This window comes from Phaenicophaeus curvirostris, chromosome 9, assembly GCF_032191515.1.
Source record: "Phaenicophaeus curvirostris isolate KB17595 chromosome 9, BPBGC_Pcur_1.0, whole genome shotgun sequence".
In the NCBI taxonomy this organism is placed as follows: domain Eukaryota; kingdom Metazoa; phylum Chordata; class Aves; order Cuculiformes; family Cuculidae; genus Phaenicophaeus; species Phaenicophaeus curvirostris.
Genome location: NC_091400.1, coordinates 1920584 through 1947946, shown reverse-complemented (window position 1 = coordinate 1947946; position 27363 = coordinate 1920584). Strand labels below are relative to the sequence as shown.

Below are 27363 nucleotides of genomic sequence, written 5' to 3'. Positions count from 1 at the left end.
TCCTGGATGCAGCTGCTGCAGTCCTAGAACCTGTGTTATATCAGGTTAGAGTGAAATATAGCCCAAATTCTGTGGGTTATGTAAACACCACAGACTTCGCTGCAGTCTAAAGTGATACACCCATTTATATCATCAAAGGTTGTCTTTCTATATATATCTTGCTGGGCAAGAATTTAATAATGATTATGAATATGAAATTAGCTTGGCACAAACTAGCTGCTCACACAAGACACAACTCTACACTAAATTACTGGTTATGACGTAGTTCCTTAGATGCTGAAAATCAGTACAGCTTCCTTGAAATTCAAGGAGGCATTTTACACCAGTTGCCATTCAGGCCCTTCTGTTTCATGGGCAAAATAAAGCTATGATAAGTTTCTCTTACCTACAGCAATTTTAACAGCACAAAACATAAAAAGTAAGACCCCTACCATATTTTTTTTTTATTTTCTTGTGCTTACTTAGCAAAAATGCCAAGGATTTTATGATAGTCTTTGAGGATGTTGGCTTTGGAGCTTGTAGAAATATTTTCAGGAAGGCTCCTGTGGAATTGCCTTTTGATTTTCTTTCCACTGAGATTACAAGGCTGTGCCATATTCCCTAGAGAGATATTTATCAGGGTCCTGAAGGAAGGAGTGAAAAGACAGGGAAACTTTAGCACTCACATAACAAGTGAAACCCGGTAAAACCTGAGCTCATAGTCCATGGAAAGTATTTACGTATATACATATCACTGGTTTCCACTGAACAAAATTATTGCCAAAGAGATCAGACCAAAGAAATAGATCTGCTCTGTGTCTCAGACTGCAGAGGCATCAGACTGTGTGTTCAGTTTCTGTGAAACTTAATCTATAAATGAGAAATAGGCCTGCATCAATTGCTTATTGGCTTTGGAAGAAATTTAGAACCAAATCGGATAAATAAGTAACCTCAGATCATTTCTTAGTGTGTATTGGAAAAGCTTTTTTAGTTTCAGTTAAAGCTTCAGTAGCTTTAATTAGCTTCAGTGTACTGACATGGCGTTTGACTTCCCATCCTTGTTTCTCGAGTCACAGCTCCTGTTGCACAGGCTTGGAAAAACTGGGTGATACGGATAGCCTGGTGGGTGTCAGAGAAAGATATTTTTGCTTTTGTTTCCAGGGAGAAGCTTGCATCATGGGAGCAAAAAGGATCTACAAGAAGCGCAAATCAGAGAAGAAATGCATGCAAGGAAAATATGCTGGGGCCATGACCTCGGAGCCGTGTGTGTGCACAGAGGCTGATTTTGACTGGTGAGCAGTGAGCACAAGAACTATGTTTTTTCTACCACACCAGTGCAGAGCTCAGAGTAGATGTTTATAAACATGCAAGTAGCTAAATAGGTTGCCCCCTGATAATGCAGGCATGTCAAAAGAAAGAAAGAAAGAAATTAATACCTTAATTTAAGGTATTAAATTAAGCCTCCCACAAAACTGATGCTGAACAGACCATTTTCCAGGTCACATCAGAGCTCTGGGCAGCGTTAAGACTGTTTAGCACATCTAACCTCAGCAATGACTAGAGGTAGCTGTGAAAGTAGTAGGTAAGACATACATAGTGTGTGTAAAAGGAAAACAAATTCTTTATAAATACACAGACACGTGTGTACATGTGTAAAGGTAAATATATGCATGTGCAAAGTAAGCCTTCAGCTTCATGAGATCAAGTATCTAGGGAATTCCTGCATTGTTTGTTATATCTGAAGTATCATATGTGGTAGTATTGGATAGACATCATGTTCATGATTTGGTTTAGTCACCTTCTGAAGCCTTTTCTCCTCTGCTGTACGCTGCGGGAAATGGGGTCCATTGGTGAGTTATGAATGGTGTGATAAACTCTTAAGCCTCTGGTTTCATTTCATGATTCCTGCTGACTCACAGTAATTTGCACAGAAAAGGCAGGGAACTGCATTATTGAAATCTCTCTGTGCATTATTGAAATCTCTCTATCACCTGTTTTCTCCAAGTCTGAGACAGTCCTGAGTACCTCAGAAGAGAGAAATGATAGATCTTTGACAGTGCTGATAAACATGCTTTGTGCCTTGCCCAGTTAAATCTGTGCCATGTTGTTAATTAAACCCAGAATCTGTAGCATGCACCCTGAAGAGGTTCATCTTAGAAATATTTTGTTTATTACTATATTATTTCACTCCAGGACCATGGAAATTTACAGCATTTCCCTTCTCACTCTCTCATAACTATAGTTAAATTGATTTTTCTGTATGAAATCACAGAATCACAGCAGTCTTTTCCATGTGTCAAAAGAAGTAAATCATCTTGCACCAAATAATAAAAATTATGAGCATACTTGGGCATTCATTCTCTGAATATGGTTTCCTGATGATTTCCCCATCTTCCAGTGATGACTTTGTTAGGGAGAAGATGCCTCAGTTTTGCGTGCAGTTCATCATCAGGTGCCCAAAGGTTCTGGATTTTAACCGTTTAATTATTGATTGGCTATTACTCTTTGAGTATATCTAGTAATGTGAACAAGAAAGCACCCAAATAGAAAACAAAAAAACAAAAAACCAACCATGAATATGAAAGAAGTTCTGAAGTTCTCTGAAGATTTTGACTCTCTTGAAGAGAGAGGCTGTGCCAAGCTCATGCCCAGGCTCAAGAAAATAACTAGTGGGATTGACTCACAGTGGTTAAGCCCTTTAAATTCATAAGGGATGCACATTTGTGATATGCTTTTGATAAAAAATAGACTTTCCTTCCAGAAATCCCCTCTCTCTCTCTCTGGGAATGTATGCTTTTATTTCATTAAAATTGATTGTGTGGTTCACTACTACAAAACTTTATTGATAGATAAAGAACAGAAGTACCACAGTGATGTTTGCTGGGGGAAACGTGCTTTTGTTTCTTTTACATTCACTTTGAGGAAACCTAGTCCAAAAGTCCTGCTGGGTTGTGAGAGAATCTCTAAGAGAAAGCTTGGATGGTTGCGCATGTACAGAAGACGTTCACATTCACAGGCACCAACAAGAACCCTCGAAGTTGTTGGAAGAGGAAGAATTACAACTTCCTGAAAGTCATCTTGTTAAAAGCAGAATGAGAAAAATTGTAGTAAAAATACTGCAGGTCTCTGTGGTGCCCTGACTGCTAGAGAGCCCTGTGGCCTCGGAGGGCCTTCTTCCTTCTGATGGGACCAGTTTTGGCTTAGAGCTGATTATCATGATCTTCTCCAGTTCTCTCTGAGCTCTTGTTCTTCCTACAGTCCTCAGATCTGGATTTTTATTTTATCCATTTCAGTTTCCTCCCACACTGCCTCTGATGAAAAAAAAAAAAAAAGACTGCCATGTTTCTTTAAGCATCCAGTTCAGAAATATTTACCAGCAATATTCATTACTTATTTATCTACTTAATACAGTCAGGAGCATAGTTTTACATAGATTTGTCAGAGAAGGACAGAAATGCCACAGGGAACAGGAAACAGAGGTTTATCAAGGAAGGAAAAAAGAGATGGCAGGGAAAAAAAACAAAAAACCAAACCAATTCTCCTGGCTTTAATGAATTTCTTAGCCTGTAATTTTCTTAGCCTGGTTTTAATGCACTAAAAAAGCAAAGCTACTGCTCTGCTGCAGCATTCAGTACCTGTCTTGTTGAACTCTGTGCAAGGTTTCAGTGCCAATGCACCCAGCAGAGTTTGGGCCAGAGAGGCATTTGGAGGAAAGCGGATGAATGAATTCTTGCTGTGGAAGGTTGTCCTCTGTGAGGTCCTTCCTGCAAAAGGAAGAAACACTTTCATCATCCTCATTCATGACACTTCAGCAGTGCTTTTGAATTCTCTATTTATCTTTTTTTCTGTGCAGGGCTCTTAATTGGAGGAGAGTGAAGGGCTCATGTATCCCCCAGGTAGAGAAAAGCCCCTTAGCTAACTGCACTTGATTTTGCAATCTTGAAATAAACTGGGTAGCTTTTTGTATTAGTATCAATGGTTACCAAAGGACCCAGACTTCTATACAGAATTAAAGAAGACAACAATCCCTGCCCAAGTCAGAATAGGGCTTTCTTTGCTGTTTAAACACTGAATTTGCATGGAGAAAAAAATTGTTATCTAAGCTTGGCAGAGCTTCAAATAAAAGAATCATAGAATCAAGAGGTTGGAAAGGATCCACTGGATCATCGAGTCCAACCATTCCTATCAAACACTAAACCATGTCCCTCAGCACCTCGTCCACCCGTGCCTTAAACCCCTCCAGGGAAGGTGAATCAACCCTGTCCCTGGGCAGCCTCTGCCAGTGCCCAATGACCCTTTCTGTGAAAAATTTGTTCCTAATGTCCAGCCTAAATCTCCCCTGGCAGAGCTTGAGGCCATTCCCTCTTGTCCTGTCCCCTGTCCCTTGGGAGAAGAGCCCAGCTCCCTCCTCTCCACAACCTCCTTTCAGGGAGTTGGAGAGAGCAATGAGGTCTCCCCTCAGCCTCCTCTTCTCCAGGATAAACACCCCCAGCTCTCTCAGCCGCTCCTCAAGAGGTATCTGTGTGGTCAGGTAAAGTGGAAAAAAAGCCCTAGTATTATTGCTATTAATCCTGTGAGTGCCTTTTTATCAGTTCAGGGGGAAAAAATTGCTGGTTATAAAAGACATAAAGATTTTATAAGTTTGTTTTTTTTTTTTTTTCTGCAGGTAATATCCTCAAACTCCAGGTTCATTTCAAATTTGTATTCAGTCTAGTTCTTTCTCAGAGAAAAGGGCGCATTTTTTTTTATTATTGTTTTGCACAGCAGCAAAACTGAGCAACATTAGAAATGCCTGTAGTTTCTCTAGCTTCCCAAGGGCTGGAGGTGCAGAGCTGGGCTCGGTGGAAGGGCTGCAGCTCGCAGGCAGAGGGCAACAGCGCTGCAGAAATAGTGGAACCAGCAGAGCCCTGGGCAAGCCTGTCCTGGCAGCGGGATGGATAAGAGATTGTCCTTCTTCATTTAATTGAATTGGGTAAATGGATGACACCGTTGCTTGTGTGTTATTAAAGCATCATTTACCCGCTTTCCTTACATTGTGTTCCTTCCTGCCGTTTGAGTGTTATTATGGCAATATCTCTTCAGTAGAAACACCTCCGAGACACAGATGGAAATCTTCGGCACCGTTCATCCTTTGGCTACCTGTCTCCCAGGTCCTTTAATAGAAACTTTAAGTATCGCTTCCTCAGTCCTCTCTGTGAACCCACTGCCATTAATACCGAGGGCTTCTCCTATCAGTATCCCCATATCTCACAGCTTTATGGGAAATAGGAGCCTGCTGATGCTGGTGCTAGCAGCTTGGATACCCAGAGAGGTGCAGAGGAGCCTTTGTGCAGTTGAGAATCAGACATATTTATTTCACCGATGATATCAGCAGGAATCTTGCTGCTTCTTTTTTATTGTCTCACGCTTAAATAACAGACCTGCCTGCTAGGTTTCGTTCTCGCGCTGAAACATTTGCATCCTGCATCATGAGAAACTATCCTGACAAAGCAAGGCAGAAGGCAGATACTGAATGTGACCAGACTCTTGGCTTTGTGTGTTACCATTTATTGGTTCAGATGATCGTGGAGGTGCCAGTTTTGAAATACACTTACATTTACACCCTTAGGCTAGCTAATTTTGCTTTACTATTGAGGTATGCTTGGTTGGTTAATGAATGGGTTTGAATGCATTTTTTACTCATTTTGAATGTTTGTGGAAAACGCAGATTCGCTGTGCCAAGTCTACAGTGCCTCTCTGGGTCTTTAGAGGTCTAGGTATCTACCAGATATGGGTTTACTGGAAAGATTTGGGGGATTTTAGGTTTCCTGTTAACATAAGCTGGTGTGGCTTGTACTCCAAATACTGTGATACAATTATAATCATATGCCTTTGTAAATCCATAATTCTAACTGCCACTGAATCCATCCTTCTCTGAGATAAACCCTGTATCAGATTCCATAGTACTGGGAAGCAAGAACAGCTTCCCTTTAAGAGAAATCTCTACTTATATCTTACCACAGTATTAGATAATGATGACTTTTTTTTCTACAAGAGCTTTCGGAAATTGTAGAACAAAGGTGACTATGATCATAAATACCCCAATTCCACTCCACTTAATGTCTGAAGAGTTTATAAAGAGCTGCATACACACCTGCAAGTAGTATTTTGAGTTTCTAGTGTAGCTGACCTTAAGGTGAAGCTGCTAGTGTTAAGGAAGCCCTGTGGTAACATCTTACGTCATCTCTTGATTTTTAGAAGATAGGAGCATGGCACTAAATCATCTGATTTAACTGGTTATTTCTAGATCTTAAACTGTTGTGATTTTAATAATTTCACATGGATTTACAGTTCTTCCGTGATAGCATATTTGTCAGGTCTGTATTTGAACTATAAACTTCCTTAAGGAATTTCTCTTTCCTCTGACTGCTACCTGTGGAAATAATCACAGAATCACAGAATCACAGAATAACCAGGTTGGAAGAGACCCACCGGATCACCGAGTCCAACCATTAATCTTACATTTGGGAATTTACCATCAACTTTGAGCAGGGGTACCGAAATTCTGGAATGAATTTGTATCTGTCTCTAGTTGCAGAGAAGGATTTGCAGTCTGACTCCATTAAGACAAATAGGATTTCAGTTTAAACTAATAAAGGTGGATAGGGTAAAACCATTGTCAGTGGGAGCCAGATGATAGGCTGCTTCATACTGATTAAACAGTCCCTTGCAGAGGGATCTAGATATATTGGAGCACTGGACTATAATTAATGGAATGAAATCTAACAAGTCCATGTTAGGAGAAAAGGAGGCTGAGGGGTGATCTCATTGCTCTCTGCAGCTTCCTCAGGAAGGGAAGTGGAGAGGAGGTTCTCAACTCTTCTCCCTGGTATCCAGTGATAAGATTCATGGGAATGGCTCAAATTTGTGCCAGGGGATGATTAGATCGTGCATTTGGAAGTACTTTTTTACCCAGGGGTTAGTCAAGCCCTGGAAAGGGATTCCTGGAGAGGTCGTTGAAGCCCCAAGCCTCACGCCTGTCAGTGTTTAAGAGGCATTTGGAACATACACTCAATAATGTGCTTTAACTTTTGTTCAGCCCTGAATTTGTCATGCAGTTGGACTAGGTAATCATTGTAGGTCCCTTCCAACTGAAATACTCTTATTTTATTCTAATCCCTGGTGGTAAATGCACTACACTTTCTCTCTAGGTACATTATCTATTTCACCTGAGTTCTTTTCAGGCAGGCACAAAATATCATCAATATATGCAAATCCCAATTCCCAGTTACCAGGCAATGATTCCACTAGCTGATTGCAGTCTAAAGCTGATGCCTTCCCTGTTTTTTTGGATTTTGCTCTACTGGCTCATGCTATGGCAATCCAATTGATGCTAATGCTTGTTGATTGCTACAAAACCTGTTGTGCCAAATTGTAGGCAGCAATTTGTTGTCAGCATCAGTGTTCTGCATGTACCAGCCTGTGGCCAAGGAATTCATTAGATTCCGAGACTGCAGAGGTGAACGGGAGGCTGGTGCATCTGTAGAGAGATATGGAACAGCAATTCATGTCATTTACTAGGATGATATTTCTGTAGGGCCGTAATGAGCCAGACGATTTGCAAGCCTGAAAATGACACTGTGAAACTTCTGTGCTTAGAACTATTTCTGCTGTGGAAAATCCTGTGATTTCATTCTCTTGACTTTGAGAAATACGATCCAAATATAGTCAAACCTAGTTAAATCAAGCTTGGCTTGTCCAGATGTGCAGGCACTAACAGGGACCAAAACTATGACATGAGTCTAGATGTAAGGAATCTCTACTGCATCAAATTGGGCTGTGGGTACTGATACCCTCTGAGGCAGGTTTCACTGTATTATTTTGTTTTGTTTTCACTTAGCTGATTACAGAACATTGTGTGTATACGGTGCTATGACTTTTTAATTAGAGTGACACGTGATAACTTAGCACTACAGTGATGCAGAGTGTTGACAAATGAATTAAATAAAGGTGTTCCACGTGTATGTAAATATTTGCTTTCTCTAAGCAAATTTGAATGGTGTTATTCTTTATTATAAAGTGTATTCTGCAGCTATAGTTTTCTTATTCCAACAAGGATGATTAGAGAAACACATGGCAGTGGGAGAACAGGCTGGATGATGCTTCCAAAACAATTAAGCAGTGTTCAGTCACTAGCATCTGAGTAAATAGATTGATGAAAATTCAATCAAAAAACTGAGGAAAAGACCATATAGGTCATCTACTTCATTGCTGTTTCCTGGAGTATGCTCTCAATTACTTATTGTAGATATCCCAAGCACCACGGCTGTCAAAATGTTCCTTTGAAACAGTTGTGCAGCCTAATGGATGTTTAGGAGATTTCCCAAGTGATATGCAGCTTTAATTTGCTTTTGTTTAATGCCATATTTATAATTTCTCCTTTTTTAGATTATGTCAAAACATTTTTTTTCTTGATAGCGAAGGAAAAGTTACAGGCAGAAGTAAAAAGAGGTGACAAAATTCTTCTTAATGTCAAGCTTTTGATAAAAATCTAAGACATTTAACAAAAATTAATTGCAAAATATTATCTTTTTTTTTCTTTGTCTCATATTTTAGATCACTACCAGACGTCTTAAAATTGTTTAATAGTGATTCATTAAATTTTTGGGCTCAGGTCTAGAAAGAAGAAAAATATGTGAGAAAAGTCTTCGTAACATTAAACATTTGTGTTGTTAATAATATTCTAGAAATATCATTGATAACACTGCCACCTGTTAGGAGATGCTGAATCCAGTAGCCTGATAGAGGTTAAGCTGCTGCAGCTCTGTGTCTGCTGACCCAGGCAGTAGCGAGGTTGAGCATTTGCTCCTGATAGGCACACGTGCAAGGGCACACACATTTATGCGTATGTACATGGCTGGTGGCACAGATTAACACAAACAGCAAACACAGCCCTCTCACAGCACTCCAGTTGGCTTATTCTGCTCCACTCTCTGGCTGATGAACATGAAATTCCATTTGTGGAAAATGTGTGCACTGTAAACTTACATAATATATTGATTCCACCTGTGTTTAGTCTTAGACTCCCCACTCTGTCCAGTACCTGGCCCTGGCCATGGGCTGATGGTCTCTTGTGACAGCCCTGGGAGGAGCTCAGGCAGGGGCTCCACCAGCTCTGAGAGGTTACTGAGATTCCTCTGCCTCCTTTTTTCCCTCTCTGCTTCTTTAAGTACACAAAAACGAGCCTTTAATCGCATAATCTGATGCTGCCCTAATCGTCTTTTAGAATATCAGGCTACTTGATTCCAAGACATTAAAGATAATAAACAACAAAAAAAAATTGCTTTGCAAAGAAGTACCATTTTAAAATCAAGGATCACGTTGCAACTGGAATCCAGGAATGGAGCTGGTGGATTTCATGTAGCTGTTCTTAGAAATTGGCATCCCATTAACTTCTCCATAATAGGCTATGGAGAAAGCTTAGCAAAAGCAATAAGAGTGATTTTTCCAACCAAACAATCCTCATTATTCAATGGCTGGAAAGTGCAAACACATGTGAACAGAATGCTTATTAAACAGGAGTTCGATTTGTTTACTTGTTCCACAATAACAATCATAGAATCTCTGTTTACCTAGAATCAAAACCAAATGGAACTGTTTATTTTTAGTGGAACCAAAACAAATTTAGTCATAGCTGAACCCAAATTAGGACAAAAGATCACAGTTTGACTTCTTGTTTCTAACATTTTGGTTTTGTAGAATTTCCACTTTCAAACACAAATAGAATTGAAGATTGCAGCCGTCTTTTCTATTACCAAATATGCTGTTAATGCCTTCAGTTGAGAGCTGTTTCAAGGCTGTACTTTCTCCTCTATAGCTTATACGATATAGTTTCCAAATACAATTAACTATTTAGCATTTCAGTTTTCTATGACTGGGACAGCAGTGACTGAACTTTGCTTAGATCTCTAGATGTTATTATTATTGAGTCTAGAGCTGAACTTGAGAAGAACTGTTGAATTGTGGAGGGAGAAAAGTGAAGGCAATAGCTCATGAACTACCTGGCCTGGTTCTGCTTGTTTATACTGGGACATTATGTAAAGTAATTCTCCTCCCTCCTACTCCCCCAAAAAGCTGAAGCAGGATGAAGAATCTGTTATATTAATTAAAAGAAATTCATAATTCCTGGTAAACAGGTTGAGGAAAATCTATGCTTGTATCAGTAGAGGAGAATATGAGCTAATACTTGTGTCTGTTCTTTCGGTTTTTATGTGACTATTTCTTTTAATGCCACAACAGTGACTATGGATATGAACGTCACAGCAATGGGCAGTGTTTACCAGCATTCTGGTATAACCCATCTTCCTTGTCAAAAGACTGTAGCCTTGGACAGAGTTATCTCAACAGCACTGGGTAAGTAACACACCAGATTTTTTTAGCTAGAGCACCCCTGTGTACTCCAACCCAACGACAACTACAGATTGCAGTTACTATAGGCATCTCAAAGCTGGCTGAAGCCCCTGGGACCTCTTCTTCACTGAGTTTGTTAGGATGCATAGTCTGGCACTCCAGCTCTCCATCAAATATAGTTCAGACCTTTCCTGGAAAAATTATACCATAAAGAAACTTAGAGGGAAAACAATAAGGCAAAGGCCAAATCATTGAATTCTCTGAAAAGATTCCTCTTAAAATTGTGTGGGATCAGGTGAGGCAGAAATAGTGGAAAACAAAGGAAAGAGACAAAACTGATGTGTATGTGAGCTGAATTAATAGAGGGGCAGCTACCCCGAATGCTGATTTTTCTTTGTGCCTTTTGGAGGTTAGTGGCAGATGTAGTTTAAGTTAAGATATTGACCTCACACTTAAATTCCAGTGCAAGTGATTAAAGCAAACAAAGGAAGCAAAGCTGTGTTTTGGCATTTTGCACACAAAGATAGGCAGAATTTTGTTTTTTTCTTAAACTCTCTTATTTCTGTAGCTCTTGAGGGCTGCATCTTTAGAAAGAGTTGCCTCATAACTACTGAGAAGTGGAGAGCATGTAAGAAAAGCTGTTTAACTGTGCCTAACAGTATAATAACTGGAAACCATTCCATACTGTATGGCTATATCATTTATTTATAACTTTACGGTTATTTAATATGTAACAGCTCATCATACAATGTTATGTTTTAGGCAATTTATTAATATGTGGTATATGGATGAGCTATTCAGGAAAATACTACATGCTATTAAGAACAGTATTAACTACTTGTACATTCAACACATGAGAAACGCTTGACTGAGACAAATGTTAAAATATACTTGGGAATGTGTTTTCTTCCAATCTCCTTAGTCTAAAGAAACCTCAAAATATGCTTCCCTGTTCCCGGTTTACTCTGTTATGTCAGCATCTTGCACAGATTTCTCTTTCGCTATGCAGGTACCGGAAAGTTGTTTCTAACAACTGCACGGATGGTGTGGGAGAACGGTATACGGCAAAACCCCAGCAGTGTCCCGGCAAAGCCCCCCAGGGCCTTCGCATAGTCACATCTGATGGCAAACTGACAGCCGAGCAAGGACACAACGTCACTTTCCTGGTGCAACTGGAAGAGGTAGGCTCTGTGCTGCATCCCAAGACCTGCGGGTGTATTTGAGCCTGACTCATACCAGACAAAAGCCTAGTGAGAAGGCTCCTTGAATCCTGGGGTCAGTTCTGGGCCCCTCACCACAAGAAGGATGTTGAGGCTCTGGAGCGAGTCCAGAGAAGAGCAACGAAGCTGGTGAGGGGGCTGGAGAACAGGCCTTATGAGGAGCGGCTGAGAGAGCTGGGGGTGTTTAGCCTGGAGAAGAGGAGGCTGAGGGGAGACCTCATTGCTCTCTACAACTCCCTGAGAGGAGGTTGTGGAGAGGAGGGTGCTGGGCTCTTCTCCCAAGTGACAGGGGACAGGACGAGAGGGAATGGCCTCAAGCTCCACCAGGGGAGGTTCAGGCTGGACATTAGGACAAAAATTTTCACAGAAAGGGTCATTGGGCACTGGCAGAGGCTGCCCGGGGAGGTGGTTGAGTCACCTTCCCTGGAGGTGCTTAAGGGACAGGTGGATGAGGTGCTGAGGGACATGGGTTAGTGTTTGATAGGAATGGTTGGACTCGATGATTTGTTGGGTCTCTTCCAACCTGGTGATTCTATGATTCTATGAAGTGAACCAAGCGAGTGTGGGATGAAGTCAGTCGGCTCCCTGATGTAGCTGGGGCAGAGTATGCTTGGAAGAAGTAATTGATGATGTGTGGAGATGATAAGACTCAAAGTTTATTGTGTTGTGAAAGGTAATGGGTGGGAGAAGCTAATAAAAACAGAGAACTGATTTGGGTTGTGAATATCTCAGCAGAACTAGCGAGTGTAAGTTTGAATCTTAATCCCCAGCTTTACCCGTGCTTTTGACTTCTTGTTCTGTTTGAAATGGAATTTTCCTTTTTATTTGCCACTGAGTTTCAACCAAACATAGTTAAAAGCACATGCAGGCACACGTGCAGGTCTTTCCCTATCACACAAGTTGGTACTGTTCCTTGGGTATTTGTAGATGAAATCTCAAGATGTCAGCAACAGCATTAAGTCTGAAATTGACTGCAAATGAGAAGCTGATTCAGACTGATCAGAGCTTATGTGCTTGTTACATCTGTACCTTATTTAGTACTTTACTCTTCTGCTCCCTCAATTTCTGAATCCTTAGGAAAAAAAGTCTAAAATCTTTTCAGCTGTGTTTCTTGTCAGCATTTCTTCACCTGTGTTCAATTTTAGGCTTCCAAAGAATCAAAGAATAACATCCACAAAGGGACTATTTTCTCTTCCTCCCTAATTCAATTTGAATTCTTTAAACTTTCACCCTCTTTTTTCCTGCGTAGCTGGCCAATAAATCCTAAGACAACTATGCTTTTACACTAAGGCACGATGTGGATCCCTTTACAGCTTAGAGCATTCATGGAAATTACTTCTGACTTTCTCCATAGTAAATGTAATCTATAGCAAGGAAGGAAAATTAAGGATAATATCTGAAGCCTAGTTTTAGGGGAAGGAGAGGGTTTACATCTCTATTATTGGTGCTTTCCCCCACAAACAGGTGTCCTTATTTGTAACAAAAATAACATACAGTAAATCATACCTAACCTGCAGCAGTTGTTTGACCTAAATGTTAATTTTCTCCAAAATGTGGTCACTTTATTTCAGTAGTGACAGTCATAAAATGTTGGTAATGTAGATGCTGTAATATCAATACAAACATATAATTTAATCTGAATAAATTATTGATTTCTCTGTTTAAAGGTGAAAGAATAGAGTCCAAAATTAGATTTAATGTCTTCAGGCTAAAGAGGAAAAAAAAAATTCAATCAAGAAAGGTGATGTTATATGCTGCTCAAAAAATGCTCATTGCATTGGTCTTTTATTCTTAGCAAAGTTTTAAAAGATTGAAAGAAGTAGATGGGTAACCTGAGAAGTCGTTCACAAAATTATCAAAGAATTATGCCAACAGTCAGAGGGAGAGGTGGGAAATGTCCTGCTCTTCCTTCTGTAGGTGTTTCAGCTCATATATCCTTTAGGAGTGCCCTGAGTGCTCTGTCAAACAGGGACATGCTGTGAAATGTTCAGTCTTTTCTGTTGATTCTGGTCCTTTTTTGATAACCCTCCTTCAAGATTCAGTGGAGTCTGGAAGCAACACCTTCTCCATTAGGAGACACTGTCTTTCTCATGCTGTGTATCAGGGAGCATGTAAGTATGATTTGATGAGCAAGTCATCTTCTAAGGAGATCTAAAAGGGGCCCTTCTTTCACTACATCTAATAAAGAAAATGTAGCGGAATTTAGGAATTGGTCTGAGAGCTGAAACAGCATTGTCAGCCTCCAGCCTTTCTGATTATTCTCCCTGTTAGATGAATCTTGACCTCCTGTTCCCAGATTTGTCAATATAAAGAGCTTACAGAGCAACTAACCGAACTTTTGGGTGAATTTGGCCCAATCTGAGAATGTCTTCAGGCTGTTATTGCAGCAAAAGTAATATTCAGCAAAGAAGAAATTTGCCCAGCTCTATGCAAGCTTCAGGAGAATAAAATATGGTCAATAGCAGCATAATTGCATTAAAGGATTTACCAAATCAACTTTTTCAGTAACAAAAATCACACCACTCATTAGAAAAGTTAACCCAACAAAAGAACAACCATCCTTTTATAGAATAGATATTGATTTTACAGAATCATAGACAGTTTAAAGGTTAATCTTTTCTTCTAGCCTAGGCTGTATGCACGGACCCATGGCTGCTACCTCTCACACAGCAGTGTCCAACAACCTAAACAACCTGAATCTTTACTTTATTTTCACACAGCAGCAAAAGAAACCCAAACCAAAAATTACAAAGCCAGTTTTCCTGCTGATGTTCTTCACCCAATGTCATTGACATATTTTGCTGTTCTACTGTAGAAAATAGAGAAGTTTTATTAAGTGGGCGTTGTTTCTGCCTGCCTTCCTGACCACATGGTCGTGTAGATCTCTCGCCTGTCACAAACCCAATTGTTATTTGTGTGTTTGAGTCATCGGTATGAACGTCAGACACTTGTGCTTTCCGTACTGCTTCAGCAGAGACGTTGAAAGCTACAGCCCCCAGAATAGCGCTGTTTAACACAATGGCTTTCAAACTTGTTTCATCTGATTGCTCACACATCTTTGCTTACAAAATGGATGGTTAAGACTTGCAGGGCAGAAAGGTTCAGGGCTTTGGCTGTTTCATTACAGATAATTCACACAGAAACTGCCTCCTCTAATTTATTTTTTATAAATGACAACCAAAAGTCTTTGTCGTTCCAGGTCTGCCTCAGTTCTCGCTTGACAACATCACTCCACTGGGAGTAGATTTTGGCCAGCTTTTGACGGCTTGCTGCTGCTATACAATGTTTGGATTAGACTAATGTGTGGGGAAAGCTCATTTATTCCTACAGTTCAAGCCGTGTGCTAGAATTCAGGCAGTCTGAATTTATTCTTGAGCTACGCTCTGAGCTCTTGCTGCATGACCTTGAGTAAGAAATGTAACATTTCTGCTTTTTTTATTCCCTCATTTGAAAACAGAGTTTTGCTTTCCCCCTCGTGCCTTCCATTTATGTGCTGAATGCTCGTAAGGCCAAAGTACACTCTCTTCTTGTGTGAATATACAAATAGAGCCCTGAATTTCCTAAACACTGTTATGGTTTTTAGTAATAACAATGTTAGTAAATGGCTGCACAAGGTATGTTACGTCTTAGGTACATTTAATGAGCTTGGGGACCCTGCTGTGTGGGACAGTACCATCATCATTTTCCACCTCAGCACCGTTATTTTGTGCAATTCAGAATTCAACTCAGCTGAAGTCTCTGGAGATGGGCTTAGCATTAGGATTATTTTGATTGTTGATATACTTGAATTAAAGATGCAAAGCTAGTAGTACTTAAAAGCATAGTCTGTGTTCTTTTGAAGTATTCTACTGTCTTCACTCTTCTGATGTTGCATTCTGATGTTGCAAGTTAGTAATGATTACAGAAATATGAAACCTTCATTCCTAACTTTCAATGCACATTCTGAATTGTGGTTGTTTACCTTACTAACACTACCGCTTTCCTGTTAATGACACACAGATGAAGGGTTAGTACATCCCCTCCCCTATACCACTGTCATTTGAATTATAATTGCATTTTCTGTATTACTGCTGATGATGGGCTGTTTGGAAGAAATCAGAGCCTTTCATGCATTTTTAAATTCACTGCTGAAATTCCATGAAAATGTATGAAAGTTGACCTCTCCTTCATGATGATGCACAGCACTACCATCATCTAATGCACCTCCAGTCACACAAATTGAATTATTCTGCATAATCCTGAGAGGCTGTACTTACTGATTCCTGTGAAGCGCAGAAGATCTAGTCTTGTGGAAAAAGCTCATAGCTGAGTCTGGCTCGCACAACTGGCAGTCAGAATGAGTGATTTGATTAGTACAATTAGCTGTATTGGCGTAGAAAAAGAAGCACTGCCTGTGAAAAGTATAAAGCTAATTATTCTGATCAAAAACATATTTCCATTCATTTTAAAAATCTAGGACTGTCTCTCTGAAAGTAGGAATTTACACAAGGAAGCATGTTTTTCAGTGCTTAAATCAAGTTGGATTTGAATATTTGATTACAATTAAGCATATGCTTTAAACATGCCTAGACTGAAAGTGTCCCATGTTAGATATTCAGTCACAATGAAAATATCAAAAGTTGGATGTTTTCTGACAGTGACAGGAGTATGCCAAAGAGGGGAAAGGGTTAATCTAAAGAAAGCACAAAACATTAATCTATGACGATAATCCAAAATCAGTAGTGTTGGTCTCTTGCAAAGGATAATTAAATCCATTATCAACATCTGTAAGGAAGATGCACAAGTCGATGCATAATTGGAGGCTTAAAAACTAAATCTGAAACGTGGGAACCATAATTAAAAACCTTGAACTGTGTTTCGTTGTTTTAATGCATCTATTTAGATCAAAATACTGGAATTCAATAAGGAAAATTCATTATTATGGCCTTCTGGGCAAGATTCAAATGGAGTGTCTGAGAGAGAACGCTGCTAAGTGGGTCTCACTTCTCTCATACACCAAAACACTGAGAGCTGTATAGAAGTAATCAAAACATAAAATTGTTGTTGCAAACTGTATGGGCTTTTTCTTGATATACCCTGAGGCTGGAAGCTTCACAGAGTTTTTCAGAAGCATCTGGATCTTTTGTACGCTCTAGCCTTTTATTCTTTTGGCAAGATACAGGAAAAATGTACTTTTGTCTTGTGGAGGCAGGCAAGGGGACTCTTCTGTTTATGTTTGGAACCCCCTGGAAATTTTATGAGAAAATCCCTTAGAAAACAGTAAATTTCAGATTGACATTTTAATATTAAAACTTGTAGAGGTAAAGGGTATAATATGGAGCCTTGGGAAACTTCTTTTTCATTCCCAGGGCTTCTCCCCTGGCTAAAAGGAGTACTCGTGCTTAAAGTTCAGCATTTGCTTAAGTCCTTGGTTGGACCAAAGCCTTTATCAAGATTTCAGTGTAGTTCAGTTTATATCCAGGCTTGTGCGTGTTGCATATACATAGCAAAAAGTAAAAAACATCCATCAAAAGTGCTTTCCTTTTTTTTCAGCTGTTGTAATTGGTTGCTGACTATCTTAGTGGGATTAAAATGTAGGAGCTGAACGTGGAGATATTGCTGTAAGCAGCCAACTTGGCAAATTTCTACCTTGATGCCTAAGAGCGCTAGCATTGAAGACCTTTTATAACGAAGGCCAGGGAGGCTTCCCAAAGATAGCTCGGTGCTGATTGCTTCCAAGTGCTGTGGCTGTGGAAGTAATGCAGGGAGGTTTGTGTCTGCCTTAATCGAGCTAAAAGCCTCAGAAAAACCCTACAATGTAGTATTTGGCTTGTCAGAATGACAAGGAGAAGCTGGAATAAAAGCAATAGGAGAGGTTTTATGCAATATGTATGTATATATGCATCAAATTGCTCCAAAACAAAAGTTCTCTCAGTGAAACAGCCACTTGCAAACGGCTCTGGAGAGCTGCCTGAGACTGAGACAGCTGGGACTGATGTAGATCAGGTGTGGGTTGTATGGAAAATGTTTTGATTTTGGCTCACCTGCTTTCTCTACCTGTCCTGTTCTGCCCGTGCCCTTACCTGGCACAGATAAAACATTAGAACAAGTCTAAAGGCAGTCTTTTTGTTTTCCTGACTTTTTTTCTCCCACTTCTTAAGCTAGAATTGTAAATGTCAGCTTTTCAAAATGTGGCATTTTCAGAGAAGTGTTATAGCCTGGATCTTACTGAATGGAAAATGTATTTCCAGTTCAAAGCGTTTTCAAACAAAACAGGAAAGGCCAAGACAAATGAAAAAGATGGAGGGAACAGCAGCTGAAGCTCTTCTCTAATTAGATTTTTAGATGTCTCTGTCAGCATATTTTCTCCATAGGGAATTTGGAAGAAAAATTGAAATCTAAATCTTGCATGCCTTACTAATGGCTCCCTTCGCTGGCAGGACCTTTAGCTGCTACGGGTTTCACAGCTATGGACAAATGAAGACGAGAAAAAATACTCATAAGAGCACAAATTTTGACACTTGCAGAATCAGAGCTCTTCTAAAATGCTGTCACCTTTTTCATTCTCCTCTGCTTCCTCAAATATGCAGAAGAACATACCTCAACCTGAAATAAGCTTCAACTACATGACCACAAATATGCTCAGGGATGATAAAGCCGGCAGGGTCGCTATGATGGTGCAGTTTTAACCACACAGCTTCTGTCCTAGAATTATGACTTTACTGAAAAGTTGCTCTTCTCTGGACACGCTCCAGAGCCTCAACATCCTTCTTGTGGTGAGAGGTCCAGAACTGAACACAGGATTCCAGAGGGAGAATAACCTCCCTGGACCTCCTGGCCACACCATTTGTGATACAAGCCAAGATGCCAGTGGCCTTCTTGGCCACCTGCACACGCTGTTGGCTCACGTTCAGTCAGCTATCAATCAACACCCCAGATCCTTCTCCTCCAGGCAGATCTTTCAGTCTGGGATCCTCCAGAACAGAGCAACAATTACTTTTGTCTCATCCATTTGGTAGCAAGGAGGCTTCCAGTGGAGTGCCAAGGCAGTGTAATGACTACTACTTCAATCTATAAAAAGATGGCATCTGGGAATAGTTGTCTTTCTTGCCATTCCCAGGTAAAGCACTCTACCTCCTGCCTTCCATTCAAGCACATTCCACCATTTCTGCCTTCACAGGTTAAAAAAAAAGAGGAGGAGGCATCATGAGAAATAGAAAGCTTATGTTACAGTTCCCTCTCATGCTCACACACACATTTCCTTTTCTGATGTGGAAACTTGCCCAACGCCAACCATTCCTGTGGTTACCTTTCTTTCCAGTTGGGTACCCAGAGGACTGTTTCTCTCTCAAGGGAAAAGAAAAACAACAACAACAAAATCCAAACTAAAAAAAAACCACAAAAAAAAAAGAAGGAGAAAAGGAAATGAAACCAAAGTAAATTAAATGTCCTTTCAGCCAATTTTATGAACTGTCCTCAGTTATTAATTTACCGGCATTCTTCCAGACAGCGGCAGCTGCTTCAGCGTGCCAGGCTGTGGAGTAAGTTGCTCCATGGCAACAGGCAGCAGGCGTGAACGTACCCAGCATAAGCATCTTGCAGAGCCACTGAGGGGAACTTTGAAAAGGAGCAAGAATGCTTAAAGTTAAGACAAAGTACTGTATCTTACCTGAAAGGGAGAGGATCTATAGCAGCCACAGTGGTTCTACAGGTCAGTGTAGGCTGTACAACTACTCAGCTGTCAGAAGCTGCCCTTACCATAGGCATATCTCTGCCTCAGGATATGAGAAAATATTACAGGCGTTTCTAGTGTGAGAGACACAGAATATAGTGATTTTTTTGTATACAAGTGTGACTCATTTCTCTGTCTTTTAAGCAGGCTTATAACAAAAAAGAAAAATAAATTACTTTTAATCTATAAAGCAGAAAGAAGAAATGCCATCACTTTCCTCTTTTGGGTTTTAAGAGTCTGGGTGACTGATGTTGAGTTTGATGAAGCTACATGCACCAGGGCGGAATTCAATTGCAGGAGTGGAAGATTAAACCTGTTTTAGGATTATTTCACATTAATGGATTCCTGGCGTTCTTGGCTTTTGGCTTGTGGTGGGGTTTCTTTTGGTTTTTGTTTCCCAACTGGGATTTTTATTTATTTGTTGTAATTTATGGTAGCAGTTTTGAAACACACTAGATTAGCATCCTAGGAGACTAATGTCAAAAAAGTAGCAGTATGCTGGGATTATCTCTAGGCAGGAAGAGAATTTAATCAGCTCTGTCAATTCATTAGCCCTTCCCTTCTGAGGAAGGCACAAAGGATCCCACTTAGTGTCAGTAGTGCTGGTAGCTGTTCTGAAATAAACAAAAATCCAGCTATTTTAAATCAGGCCACTGAGCAAATCATAAACTGCTGTAAGCCAGTGCTATCGTGTGAGGCCGAAGTCATTCTTTTGACACCCCACCACTGTGATATACTCGACCCTTCCCTGAGGGCTTCTCAGTTTTATCTTTCTACTTTTTATGGTTTTAAATACAAAAGCTCGCAATGTGGGTTGTTCCAAAGACTCCTGAGGCATTCTCAGTAGCTACCCGTATTCTGAGAGCTTGCTGAGATGAGCATCATTCCACACTACAGTCATGTTCTTCATTATAAGGAAACCCCAGGGAATGGAGACAGTATATTTTCCAGAAGATTTCCTATCCCCTGGTGATTAGGAAAGCAGGGTTTGTAACACATGCCTTGGAGGACACTACCTTCCCAATGCAGCTGAGTCACCCTCTAGAGGGGTCTGTCTTTCAATCCCTTGACTACTGAGCATGTTGAGGAAGTGACCACCATTCATAGAATCACCAGGTTGGAAGAGACCCACCAGATCATTGAGTCCAACCGTTCTTATCGAACACTAAACCATGTCCCTCAGCACCTATGGTAACATCAGACCACCACCTAGCCTAGGTCACCCCCATGATGCCGCCTTTCAGAAGAAAAGTAGAGTCTATTCTGAACCTTTCTTTTTTCTGTCACCACAGGGAGACCTCCAGAAATCCCTTATTCAGGTGGATTTTGGAGACGGCATTGCTGTGTCGTATGCCAATCTTAGCTCAACAGAAGATGGGATCAAGCACATCTACCAGAACGTGGGCATATTCCGAGTGACTGTGCTGGTGGAAAACAGCCTGGGTTCTGACAATGCTGTCCTCTACCTGCATGTAACATGTAAGTATGTATGTTCGTACTCATTGTTTAGCTTCTGTCGGTCTTTAAAAAAAGTATTACTTATCCTTAGGGATGACATTTGGAGCTTTGCATCTGGAAGTAGAGAGAGGAGTTTAATTTAGGATACCTGAAAGGACTGTCCAGCCCTTTCTGAAATGTATCTTCATTAGGATGTTTACATTTCCAGAAAAACAAAGTCATACAGAATCTTTAATCACTTTTCAAAGCCTTGACTTTTACTTTGTACGTGTGTTTTGCCTTCTAATGAAATACAACCACATCTGGGATGGAAACCAGTGCATTCCAGTAGTTCTGTTGTCATAGGAACCAAAATCTTCTATTAAAGAGTATTAAAAGAAAAAATATTATATTCACATTGCTCTTCTGCTGTTCTTTTTAACCTTTTTATACTTCAGCTGTCTCTAATTTATGGCTGAAGTGCCTTTCAAGTCCTTGCATAAACCGAGCAATGTGTTCTTTCATATTTTGTCTTGCACGTGGTTATGAACCCAAAGGGTCAACCTATTATTAAAATTTTGTAACATCCATAATGGATTTTTTTTGGGGCTATTGTTTGCTTTATGCCATGAGGGTTTTTTTGTCAATGTTTTACATTTTCAACTGTGTGCTTCTGTGCCAGATTAACTGGAAAAAAACCCACACAGAAATTCCAAAGCTTAAAGTTGTGTTTACAGAAATACCACTTACAAATTAACTCCATATAATGTCTAGATAATTTAGCACATTCCATACACTTTTAATTCTAATTTTGGAATTACTTCCTACAGCATGAAAACAACTGCCTCTTCAGGGTAGGAGGGTGGTTCTTTAATGGTGCACTGTTGTATCAACAGTTGGGTAAGTGGAAGTTATAACTGTGGGAGGTAGGAGGTTTATGAGGGAGTACTAGAGGAGCAGGAGCTCCCTGAATGCCTGTCTTCAAAAAGACCTTTGGTTGACAATCATAGTATAGCGTTTATGATTCCCTAACCTGATGAATCCCAATCTGTGGCAAGCTTCTGTTTTGCATAATCCTTCAAGCACCACGTGTTTGAAAAACTTGTAGTACCGTGCAAAAATAACTGTACTTATAAATGAACTTATTGTGAAGCTTGGATTTTTGGTTTGGGGGCTTAGCCTATATTACTTCTATGCTGAGGCACTTGTGATTCAAGGTAAATTCACATCTGATTGTTTTTTCAGTTAAGTATTATTCCAAGTAGGGTACAGAAAGGGACCTCTGCTCAGAATAGACTTTTATACACTTTTGTGTAATTTCTTCAGTTCTGGAGTCGTTTTCTAGTTTGCCTACCTGTGAGTACTTGTGTAATTACCATGGGAACTGCTGTGGATTCTGAATGCAGAAATCCCCCTCCCACTGCTGCTAGTTAAGAAAGTCAGCTCAATAGGAGCCTTAGCCTTTTTTTTTCACTCTGTAAAGGTCATTGGAAACAAATGGAGAAGTGCTTTGGTGGTTGATATTTCGCAGGAGGTTCTGACAGCCTCGTGCGAGCAGGGTTTGTAATCGTTCACTGTTTGACAAGAGATGATTCCATGCGGACCACCGCATGGCCTCGGCTGATCTGCAAAGTAATGAGGCTACTTGAAGCAACAACTACTTTCTCATGCAACAACCACAAAATAAAAGGAGAAGACAGATGTCCAGCTTTCATTCTCGCTCGTAGTGGCTTTCTGATGCAGAGCTGTTTTAATCCATTTTCTAAAAACATCGAAGGCTTAAGAACCACTTTGATTGTTTGAGTAGTACAAGAAATACACCAGATTCAGATATGTTTGTGTGACTTAGCAGCTGATAGTGTATGTTTGTGTTTTGCATAAGTAATGCCAGCATAGGACTTAAATATTGCATGATCACTTAAGTCAGACCCAGCTTATAGGTGCCTGACCCCCTGCAGAAGTGACAGCTCTAAGGGTTATGTCCCATCTTTCTCTACTTCAGAAGAATTAAGTAATTCAAAACATGTTGCAGACTGAACATGATGCTGCTCAGATTAGCAATAGATTTGCTGAGGACAGAGATGTACAGAGATGTATTAAATCCAGTCTCCTCCAGAACCTAACACCCAGATCCTCAAAAGGTTCTAAATCCTGTTTAAATGCTTGCATTGCCTCTCTGCTAACTCTGCTGCTTGGGTTGTATGAGCTTGGCCTTTGGGGAGTTTTGTAAAAATATCTGTCCTTCCAGTAAACACACACTGTATTGCTAAGAAGCACAGAAAGGTATTGTGCAGCGTGAACATCCTGAGAGCTTTAGGAAAGGCTATTAACTGGGTGACCTCTTGCTACAAGGCTGATAGATGTGTGCAGCGAGGTCTGGGCCTTTCAACATCCTTCCCTGGCTGTGACCATCAGCCCTGCAGAGGGGAAAACCGCAGGCACTGAACCATGGTGCTTGTCGTTTCAAAGATCAGAGCAAAGTCACCAACCTGTGACCTCCTCATCTTGTTGCAGCATGGGGCTGGTGCACAGTAGAAGTGACTTTGCTTCAGGTGGTCCAGGGATCTAGAAATGAAGGTTATTGTGAGGCAGGAGCATTTTGAGGTGGTTGGACAGTAAATTGTATATAAACTGCTTCTCCAGCCAACAGTCGGTCTGTGAAGGAGGTTGTGGAGAGGAGAGTACTGGCCTCTTTTCCCAAGTGACAGGGGACAGGACGAGAGGGAATGGCCTCAAGCTCCGCCAGGGGAGATTTAGGCTGGACATTAGGAAAAAATTCTTCACAGAAAGGGTCATTGGGCACTGGCAGAGGCTGCCCAGGGAGGGGGTTGAGTCACCTTCCCTGGAGGGGTTTAAGGCACAGGTGGACGAGGTGCTAAGGGACATGGGTTAGTGTTTGATGGGAATGGTTGGACTCGATGATCCGGTGGGTCTCTTCCAACCTGGTTATTCTATGATTCTATGAACTGTCCCGACAGATTAAAATTTTCCTCTGGAAAGTAGTGATGCGCTTGCCTGAATGCTTCAGAACCTTGCCCCAGTGAACCTTTTGAGGAGCTTCTCCCTTTCTGTCCTCTGGGACTTGTACGCAGGTTTTTCCTGAGATGAGTGGAGGTCTGTGGTCTCCATGGCCCTGCACGAAGCTCAGAAATTATTTTTCTTTGCTTCTTTTCAAACTTATCTGGGAGAAAGCAGTCTCCTATGAAACTAAGGGCCTATCCAGAGTGAACGATCCCCATCTGCTGGACAAATAATAGTTCAGCATTTCAGGCGCTTTGACCCATCAGCTCTTTGCACACAAATACAAAGGCAGAATTGGTTTGCTTGAGCCTTTCTTTCATGTTCTTCCTGGCCATCATATGGTGAAGGTCTGATGAGGTGCTGGGCATTCTCTGCAGTGCAGGATCATTTGAGATGTATTCAGAGCAGCTCTGCAGTAATCTTGGGATGTATTAGACTTTATGTGGACTCTATTGTCACTATCATTACATGCAGTCTTAGGAAATTTATGATTTTAGAGATCTGTGCTGACATTGGGCATTTTGCAAATATACCAAAGGATACCAGAGCTGTAAAATATTTAGCCTGGGAAGCTGCTGCTGGTCTTGCTGAGAGCAGGCATTGCCCAGTCGCAGAAAGGTGTCTGAGCAGCAGAATGTCATTAAAATCATAAGGGTGAAATTCTGACTTCTCATGAATTTTCAAGAAGACCGTTGTCTGCTGATTATAAAAGGAAAAATGAGCCCTGGTCTGTGGCAGACTTTGGTTAGCCTGTGATCATGAATAACTCTTAACTGGGCTGCATCAGGTTAAGCAGCCAGAGCAATCCTGAAAAAGCTGCATTTCAGCCATAAGTCAGGAACACTGGTCCCTATTTATGCTGACATTGTTTATACAGTCTGCTTTGGGAGAATTTTTCCTCGTATGTCTCTCTCTGCATATGTGTTATGTGTAGGGATACAGGGTGCTTGTTCCAAAATGCCTGGTGTTGAAAAGAAAGGTCTAAGTGGTGATACAGGCATGCATTCTGTCCTGAAAAAAACTTTACTGAAATATTTAAGATTCTCTAGCGGTGTATCACAACTTCTTATGGACAATGCAGTCCACCCTCCCAGGCTTCTGTGGTCTGCTTCTTATCACTTGGGAGCCTGCAGATGTAGAACATGTAGATGTGGCCATAATCTGTTTTAAGAAATCATGTCTCCATGTCACCTAGGCTTGCTTTCTTTTTCTTTCTCTGTCACTTTCAGGGCAATTGCTTTGTTCTCTAAGTGAACAGTGAGATTACATTTTAAAAATTAACCTATAGGACAAGATGTAAGAACAAAGGTCCATCTGCTTCCAGAAAATGGGAAATGTGTAACTCTGGGCACAGTATCACTTGTCGAATGAATTATGTTCTGTTTATACTAAAGAAATAAAAGAGTTTATTGAGGAAAAGAAGGGAGTATAAGGTAACATTAAAGCGAAGGCACTCAATGAATAGCTGTCTTCAGACAGAATTCCAGCTGATATAAATAGATACACCACTAAGTTCACCAACTCATAGCAGTTTGTATCAGCAGAGATACTTCGTGTCCATTGAAGACATTTGTCCTGCTCATTCTTATGTCTTCCCACTGAAGGCTGTATTCACGTAACAGGACGCTGTTCCTATTGTTTAGGTTTTATATAATGCCCCTGAGTCTATGTTTATTCAGTAAAAATCCATGTTTTCGGTTCCAGGTGCAGGAGTAGCTGCTGTTCTATGAGGAACAGATTTAAGCTTGTCTCTCAAGAAATGGCACCGAGCTGAAATACAAGCTGCAACGCCCCACAGTGATTTGAAGGACTAATGGATGTCCCTTCAGTTCCCTTCTCTCCCAGGCTGATATTTCAGAAGGAGGGAAGACTCATCTGCTGCTTCTGTCTTTACAGGCCCCTTGGAACATGTTCACTTATCTGTACCATTCGTCACCACGAAGAACAAGGAGGTCAATGCCACAGCAGTGCTGTGGCCAAGCCAAGTGGGAACACTTACATACATCTGGTGGTTTGGTAACAACACAGAGGTTTGTATTCCCTGTGGACTGAAAAAAAAATAGTACTGGAGGAGCTCTCTGACTGAGGAGGGAGGGAGGAAGAGATCTGGGAATGCTTCTACTAAATAGCCACACGTGCAAGAAAATAATAAACTGAAGACTGAGACACTAGTGGTTCTTTGTTGTACTGTTGTTGAAATGTAAGAACTGTTTTGTCTTTGTTGCTGTGACTTAGCTGTAGGGTTTATTGCCGTTTCGTGCAAATTGCCAATAGCTTCCTCACTGCGTTTGCATCCAAGGTGGACATAGTGAAGCAGAATCCAGAAGGGTTTCTAATATATTTCTTCCCCTTAGCTCTTAAGAACAGCAGCAACGATAACAACAACAAAAAGCCTGGGGTTTTTTAGTTGTTTTAGGAAACTAACCTTTCGAACTGAAGCAGGTTTTGTATCTGGAACTGACTTTATATAGCCCTAGAGTTTAAATCTCATTTCTCTGGTGACTAACAAAGGAAGAGTCTGCCATAAGTTCTGTGTATCCCCTTAAATATGCTGAGCCCTGAGCTTCCACACTCTATGGTAAACTACATGTGCAAAAAGAACTTATTGTCATGTGCTATCAGTGAATTAAGAGGTTTTCAACATGCCTCCCTGCCTCTGGGCTCTGCTTGGATGTGAGAACAGCATGCACCACATTCTGTTGCCTCTCTGCTTGCAGTATTTATAAATCTACATAAGCATTAGAACTGTTATTTTATGTATCTTTACGGCTGAAGTACCCAGAGACCCTAATTAGTCTCTGAGGGGAGAGATTCTTCTGGGTTTTGAAGAGCTAAGAGGGACCTTCTGCCACATGTGGTTATAATGCAGGTTAGAGGGTTTCATCAGTACTTTCTGCTTTATTTAACTCTTTGTGATTAAGGCAGAACATGCCTTTGTGTTCCTGTTGTTTTCCATTAACAGTTTTCCTCAGATGATGGAGAATTTGCTGTTTCTCTTTCTTACCCTCTCCTCCAACTATTTCCCCACAGCTAATTACCCGAAGCATTAAGCACACACACCATGTTTGTAGTCTGAATTTATGTAGCTTTGGTTTCAAGCTATTGGATCTTGTTATGCCTTTGTGTGTAGATTAAAGAACTCTCTGTACTATCAGAAATCATCTCTCCCTAGAGGTACTTACAGGCTGTGATTGTCACCTTTTAACCTTCTCTCTGATCTGCTAAGCTCGTAAGTGATCAGTCAGTCTAACTCTGTTCTCATTGAAGTGAGAGTTTTACTACAGACTACAATGGGAAGAGAGTTTGATTTCATACTGGATGCTTTGAAGATCTCACCCAAGAGAGAGTTAATCTCACCATTAATAAGCAAAACCAGAAGTTAGGGCAGAGACTGCTGAAAGGGGGCACAACTCATTAATAAACTGGTTTGCACAGTGAAATGAGCTGAGGGTATCTGTGTCCTTTCTAAACACCATACCTTTCCAAAAATGACATCTCCGTGTCTAAGGACGATATGGGAAAATGACTGAGAAATCTTAATTTGTCTCCTCATTCTGTCACAGTGTCCTTGAGCTACCTTAAACAAATGATTGACAGCTAGATCTG

General features: G+C 40.7%; 1 protein-coding gene across 4 annotated transcripts in view; it reads left to right on the top strand.

Annotated features, from left to right (window-relative positions):
• Window positions 1-27363, top strand: part of LOC138723838 (VPS10 domain-containing receptor SorCS1) — a 269305-nt gene that overhangs the window by 224298 nt on the left and 17644 nt on the right. For all 4 annotated transcript variants that reach the window (XM_069863214.1, XM_069863216.1, XM_069863215.1 and 1 more), the window contains exons 16-20: window positions 1141-1271; window positions 10258-10371; window positions 11378-11549; window positions 20592-20778; window positions 25654-25787. In XM_069863214.1, coding sequence (XP_069719315.1) covers window positions 1141-1271; window positions 10258-10371; window positions 11378-11549; window positions 20592-20778; window positions 25654-25787 — 738 coding nt within the window. The remainder of the gene's footprint in view (window positions 1-1140; window positions 1272-10257; window positions 10372-11377; window positions 11550-20591; window positions 20779-25653; window positions 25788-27363) is intronic.